At 60.1% G+C, this 6,998-nt stretch overlaps 1 protein-coding gene across 3 annotated transcripts in view; it reads right to left on the bottom strand.

Moving 5' to 3' along the window:
- Window positions 1–2,217: 2,217 nt before the first annotated feature.
- The window catches only part of P2RY6 (pyrimidinergic receptor P2Y6), an 8,037-nt gene continuing 3,256 nt past the window's right edge, over window positions 2,218–6,998 (bottom strand). For 2 of the 3 annotated variants that reach the window (XM_057368146.1, XM_057368144.1), the window contains exon 2: window positions 2,221–4,559. In XM_057368146.1, coding sequence (XP_057224129.1) covers window positions 3,492–4,484 — 993 coding nt within the window. In that variant the 5' untranslated portion in view covers window positions 4,485–4,559 and the 3' untranslated portion in view covers window positions 2,221–3,491. Of the gene's footprint in view, window positions 4,560–6,371; window positions 6,979–6,998 lie in introns of those variants that run through there. The other variant, XM_057368143.1, reaches the window with a different exon arrangement.

Raw genomic sequence — 6,998 nt, 5'->3', positions numbered from 1 at the left:
AGGGGAGGGGGGAGACAGGAAGGCGGCTTTAGAGGTGCCCTCTCGCTCCCAGGCTGAGAAGGAGCACCTCGCACCCCCTGCACCTTTCACCCCCCTCCTGCATCCTTCATCACCCCCTGCATCCTTTCTTCCACTGCCCCCACCCCCAGCATCCTTCACTCCCTTTCCCTTGGATAAGGGGGCTTATTAAAAATGAGAGAGAAACTTTTTACAGGGGCAGATGGTAATGGGATGAGGGGAAACAGCTGTAAACTAAAATAGGGGAGATTTAAAATGGATATTGGGGAGAAATTCTTCCTCGTGAGGGTGGTGAGGCCCTGGCACAGGGTGAAGCTGTGACTGCCCCATCCCTGGAAGTGCCCAAGGCCAGGCTGAGTGGCACTGGGAGCAGCCTGGGATAGCGGAAGGTGCCTCTGCCCATGGCAGGGTGTTGGAATTAAATGACCTTTAAGGTCCCTCCCAAACCATTCTGTGATTCTCTCCCACTCTTCCCAGCTTTTTATTTTCAAAGGCAAAGAGGATAAGTAAGCAAAATGTGGGTGCCAGCGGGAGATTCTTCCCTTTGCAGCGGATTTCTCCAGAGCCTGCTTTGCAGCTCCTCTGAGGGAAGAGAGAACACCTTGTTCCCAGCTTGCCAAGCTCTCCAGCGAAGCACTGCCCCGTGAACAGACGTCCTCGTGGGTTTTCAGCATCGCTTGTCAGCGCTTGCTATTTGCAGCCTATAACCCTTTTTTTCCCCCAAGACAGCAGATTTATCTCTGGGGATGTGAAAAATGAAGGTGGCTGGGATGGCTGGTGGGTGAGCTGTGGCCTTGGCAGCATGGATGGGGCTGCAGATGTCTCCTGGCCACGTAGAGGACATTTCTGGCTCTGACCTTGAGGCACAAAAAAAAAAAATGGAAAAAAAATCCAACACCTCCTGTAAATGCATTTTTCAGGACCTAAAAAGCGCCTCCAGTGATGCCGTGAGATGCACCGCCCCAGCAAGTATTCCTTCCCCGGCTCTCCCKTCCCACCCTCGGCCCTGCTTCCCTACTTCCCCCAGGCCTGGGTGTCTCCTGGTGGCAAGGATGACGTCCCCGTGCTGTCCCCCGCTCCTGGCATTTTGGGAAGATGCATTTCATCCCCACTCGGTGTTGTAGGAGCTGTTTCTCAGCTGCTGGCTTTGAGCATCTCGCAAGCAAAGGAGATTTTTGAGGTGTTCACCCCATTTCTGAGGCATCCCATTATTGCCATGGCTTCTGGGGTGGGTGCCAAGGGAATTGCTGACAGGACCCCAAGGGTGGGCAGGACATGGTGAGACCCAAAGAGAGCCCTGTGTGTCCCCTACTCTTAAAAATGTTCAAAACTGCTGATTCCAACATCAGGAACATCATCCTGAGGCCACTGGATGCTACCACCCGAGCCCACGCGGCCCCTGCAGCMACCACCAGACTTTTTGGAAGCTGCTGGATTATTTTTCCCCCTCAGAGCTCTATCGTGGCTCCATTTCCACCCGGTCCCATGGGTCCCGTCCAGGCACCAGGCGCTGGGGTGGTGCAGGGCTCCTCCCTCCCTCCCTGGAGCCAGGTGGACACCCACAGGCACAGCCGGATTTCTCCAAATCTAAATATTTTGCGCCCTCTCCTGGGTCCGGATGGCGTGGCCCGGCCCTCCCGCCCTGTCACCTCCTGTCTGGGAACAGATGGGGACACCAGGCTGGGGTTGTCCCTCCAGCCACCGCTCTGGGAGCCACCCCAGGATTTCCCCCTTCCATTGTAGGACCCCAAAGATTCACCAGAGTGGATTTTGGTGTGGATGAGCTCTGCCAAGGGAAAGCACAGGGCTGCCTGTGCCTCCTCCAGTACGTTCGGAGCCCCAGCCCAGAGTCATTGTCACCATCAGGACGGGGACACGGCTCCTGCAAAATCGGGTGCTTTGAGCTAATGCTGCCTCAGGGTCCCCCCCCCATTMGAGCCCAGCCGTGATGCTGACATCTCTGAGCACCATCCTGTGCCCGCTTTGGACACCTTCATCATCCTCATGGCAGCGAGGAGCCATGCTGGGGCCACCAGCACTGGATGATGGCGAGGTCTTGGGTGGCCGGGTACCTAAAGGAGACACTGTGAACCTGCAGCGAGCAAGTCAGGATAGAGTTGCACCCYAAGCCAGGTGCAGACAGCCAAGCTGGGGGGTGCTCAGCCCTGGAGATTTGAAATAAAGCACTTAAATCAACTCAGATGTGATTATTATAGCAGACATGCAAAATGCAGTTATCCACATATATATTTATATACACACATTGTATAGGTACATGTATTGTGTTCAGGCAGGGAATTTCTGCACTGCAGAGCCCGTGCTGGCCTCAAGCCTCACTCTGCTGGGATCTATTCTGTGTCTGTGCATACAGTGGGTGTGTGCACCCATCTCAGGCAGTTAATTCTATACATACATTCTATATGTTGGAGAAGGCTCCAGAGCCAGGAGTGGTGCATCCACCCCGCAAATCCCTCCTCGCTGTGAGGGAGCAGCATCCCAGCAGAGCCTGGGGGAGCAAAGCTCAATCCCCAGCAGTGTGGAGAGGCCAAGCCAGCCGTGTGACACGCGGTGACACGGCCAAGGACATCGAGCAGCTCTCTGTGGCACAGGTTTCCTGGCTCCAGGCACTGTGTCCTCATGTGCKGGCTCTGACTTTGGTGGGTCCTGGTGAGGAGCTGACTGCAGGGCACCACGGACACCAGGACAGGCCAGATTTGGGGTGCTGGGCTAAGCAGGGAGCTGGAATCAGATGAAGGTCCCCAGGCAGGTGACAATGCCGTGGGTTTGTGCCTGACCCAGCCCAGCGTCATTGCTTTGATGGGACACCCACCAAAGGGTTCCAGGTGCTCTCACATCCTTTCCCTGTTCCCAGCCCATCCAGGGGTGCCCCTCCACCATTCTGCAGCACCAGCAACACCAGTGAGCCCCCGTCTCTTACTGGTGTGGCCTCATTCTGGGCTCTGGGGGACTGGGATGTCCCGATGTTACACCAAAACCATCTGTGACACTCATCGTGAGCTGGGGACCACAGGGCCCCATGGTCTGGGCTGAGCCAACCCCTTCCCAGGTTTTGCACATCCCCATCCGGGAATTTCTCATGGAGTGGGGGGAGAAATCCTCCCCCAGCAGCTCATCCTGAGCCAGGGATGTGTCCTCCACGGTCYCATCTTGCTCTCCACGGTCCCATCTTTCTCTCCACAGTCCCAGTAGGTTTTTTTCATCGATGGCTTGACCACCAAGATGCTGAGCTGCTCCAAGTGAGCAGCCGAGCTGGGGAGAGGAGAGCAGATCGGGGGCAATCCCGACATGGGGTTAACGGTGTGCTGCTGGAAATGGGATCTCGGTGCTGAAAGCCTGGGAGATGCCATCCCCCTGTCCTCCAGCACGTCCCCAGTGAAGCCATTGCTGTTCTGCGGAGCTCAGAGCCCAAAGCGCTCCGTGCCTCGGTGGCCCCGAGGTGGCTGTGGCCTGGCCTAGGAGCCGTAGGTGACGCAGTGGTCCTGCCGCCACTTGGAGCTCACCTTGTCCAGGAGGTAGCGGGTGCTCTCGCGGAACTTGCGTTGCGTGAAGTAGAAGAGGATGGGGTCGAGGACGCTGTTCATGCTGGCGAAGGGCCGCGTGCACTTGTAGGCGATGGCGAAGGCCTGCAGGGCCGGGCAGGGCAGGCCGGGCGATGAACGCACGATCAGGTAGATGGTCTTGGTGAGGTGGAAGGGGAAGAAGCTGATGGAGAAGACGATGACCACGATGATGACCATACGCACGGCCTTGTCCTTCCTCTTGTGCACGGCCAGGCCGATGAGCTCGTCCTTCTGGCACAGGATACGTGCCATGCTGCAGTAGCAGGCCAGGATGGCCACGAAGGGCAGCAGGAAGCCGGTGAAGGTGAGGGTGATGCCGTACGGGAAGTAGGCGGCCGAGCGGTCGGGCGGGCTCAGGTCGTAGCACACCGTGCGGTTCCTCTGCGTGCCCGTGGAGGCGAAGACGAAGGTGGGCAGGCACTGGGCCACCACGACGAACCACACGGCGCCGCACGCCAGCCACGTCAGCTTCTTKCCCTTCTTCTTGTGCCACGAGGCCAGCGGGTGGCAGATGCCCAGGTAGCGCTGGACGCTGATGCAGGTGAGGAAGAAGATGCTGCCRTGCAGGTTGGTGTAGAACTGGAAGCGCACCAGCTTGCAGGTGAAGTCCCCGAAGGGCCAGTAGTCCCTCTGCGTGTAGTTGTAGATGAGCAGTGGCAGCGAGCACACGTASAGCAGGTCGGCCACGGCCAGGTTGAGCATGTAGATCATGGTGCGGCTCAGCGCCTTCCGCGACAGCCAGATCTGCCCGATGACCACGGCGTTGAGSGGCAGCCCCAGCACGAACACCAGCGAGTACACCAGGGGCAGCAGCACCTGCTTGAACTCCTCGTGGTACGTGCACGAGTTCCTGCCCGCGCTCACCAGGGCCGTCAGGTTGGCCATGGTGGCGGTGCCACCCGTCACCGTCCTCTCCGRACCCTCCGTGGGATCTTCGCCGGCGTGGGCTCTCGGCGGGATCTGTGAATGGCAGAGGGGACAACTGGTGGCTCCTCTGTGGGGTGCCATAYGTGCCCTCGCATGATGGACCTGGACCGGGGCTCTGTGGCTGTGGCAACCCCCAGTGTCCACACAAGCTGGCGGTGAAGGGATGGAGAGCAGCCCTGGGGAGGGGGATTTGAGGGTGTTGGGGGATGAGAGGGCATGACCCTGCCAAGTGCAGTGGCACCCACAGACCCTCATGCCCTGAGCTGATCCCCCAGCSTGGGCAGYAGGGGAGGGAGCATTCTGTCCCTGTGCTCAGGTGAGTCTCCACCTGCAGAGCTGCCCCAGCCCTGGGGCCAACAGCAGAAGGAGCTGGAGCTGCTGGAGAGAGMYCAGAGGAGAACMMGGAGCTGCTYCAAGKRATGGAMCCCTCTGAAGCCAGGCTGGGAGAGCTGGGGGTGCTCAGAGAAGCTGTGACATCCCTGGATCTCTGGCAGCGTCCAAGGCCAGGCTGGACATTGGGGTTTGGAGCACCCTGGGACAGTGGAAGGTGTCCCTGCCCATGGCAGGGGTTGGAATGAACCTTTAGGGTTCCTTCCAGCCAGACCCTGCTGTGATTCCGTGATTCCAAACCAGGACAGTGGATTTAACAGGAAGGTGGAGAGTGGGACGGACGGCACGGGCYGGTGCCACACAGGACAGCGTGGTGGCCATGCTTGCCGCCATCCCAGCGCCACTTCCCCTGACATTTATCCTCCAGGGAGGGTTTGCACAAGACCACGGCGCTGCCGTGCCCCTCCGGCAGAGGAAATTGCGGCAGGACGCGGCGCTGGCCGCCGGCACGGCTCCCTGCTCCTCTGCAGGGGGTGCCAGAGCCCCGCGGCCAGCAGGGCTCGCTCCCGGAGGTGCCACCCGCCGACCCTCGGGGGTCCCTTCACCCGGCAACTGGGACGGTCACAGCGGCCCCAGGGGTTTTTATTTTTGTGGTCTCTGGGCTGCTCCGAGCAGGGCAAGGAGCGTGCTTTCCTCGGAGCGTGAGAGATGCGGTCCCACAGCCCCACGAGAGCCCTGGCCCCTCTCGGCGCTCCCCCCGTGGGTGCCACTCGTGCCCGGCGGAGCCGCTTCTCCCTCCTGCCCTCGCTCCGTGCCCGCCACCCCTGTGGCTGCAGCCCTGGGGACAAACCCGCCTGCAAGCGGGGGCTACGCTGCTTGGGAAAGGTAAACTGAGGCAGGGAGCAGGGGCTCAGGCTGCAGCCAGGAGCGTGAGGCACAGGGCACTGGGGAGGGACACGCGTGGGGCCGCTCCCCGTCAGCTTGTGCCACCCCATTTCAGGTGTCTGGGGATTCACCAGTGCCCGGAGCACAGCCCAGCCGTGGTGTCAGTGTTGGGGACAGTTTTAGGGGTGCTCTGGGATCGTGAATCCCCTCCCTGCTGCTGCCTCTGCCTCCTGTGCCCCTGCTACCCCACTGAGTCCCCCTGCGCCCCCATTCTGCTCCTCCCACCTTACTGAGTGCCCACATCCCCCAGCACCCCACTGTGCCCCCACCCTGCATCCCACTGGGTGCCCCACTGTACCCCATTGTCACCCCGGCTCCAGGAAATCCCAGCCCACCCCTCTGCAACCTCCAAGCCCATGAGTGCTCCAGGGCTGTGAACTTCCCTGTCCCCTGTGTCCCCCAAACTTGCCCCGGGACCCCCCAAACCTCCCCTGCGTCCCCCCAAACCTCCCTGGGACCCCCCAAACCTCCCTGGGACCCAAGCAACGCCCACAGGAGCCTCACAGGGGCACCACCAAGGACACTGGGGACAGGAAGAGGGGTCCGGGGGGACCCGGGAGTGCCCCTTACCTGCTGGGGTGCCCGGGGTGCTGGGACCCTCCGCTGTGCCCGGCACTCAGTGCCCCCGTGGGTGCTGTGCTGGCCCCATTGAGCAACACTTCCCCTTTGCTCCCTGCAGTAGCACCCGGGGGAACGGGGAACAGGAACCAGGCTGGCAGGGTGGGCACGGGAATGGCTCTGGGTGGCACTGCACAGATGCCACCGGGGCAGGGGACACTCCTGCTGCGGCTGCCAGAACACAGCTGGCTCAGGCCACCATGAATTATCTGCTCTTTTCTGTAATTTTTGAATTTTCCCCTTCATTTTTAAGTCTTTCCTCCATTTTTGCCTCACTCCCCTCATATCTGGCTCCTTCCAAGGTGGGCAGATGCTGGGGACAGGGATGTCCCCTGGCACCGTGGCACCAGGAGGAAGAAGATGCTGACTTCTGCATTCAAATGAGGGAACCTGAGGCACAGGTACTGAGTTTGAAGTGAGCCAGTGTGGCCTCCGCCCCTTTGTAACAGATTTCCCCCCCMAAAATACCCCTTAGAAGTGTTTGCAGGGCATTGCTAAGGACATGCCCAAGGCTGCCTAGGCCATCAGTCACAGGAGAAGCAAAAAAAAGGAGGAGAAGCCAAAATCAGAAGGAATACC

This window comes from Malurus melanocephalus, unplaced genomic scaffold, assembly GCF_030028575.1.
Source record: "Malurus melanocephalus ecotype Western Australia unplaced genomic scaffold, MMel_1.1 scaffold_89, whole genome shotgun sequence".
NCBI classification, from domain to species: Eukaryota; Metazoa; Chordata; class Aves; order Passeriformes; family Maluridae; genus Malurus; species Malurus melanocephalus.
The sequence above is the reverse complement of the archived record's forward strand: the minus strand, read 5'-3'. Positions and strand labels throughout refer to the sequence as shown.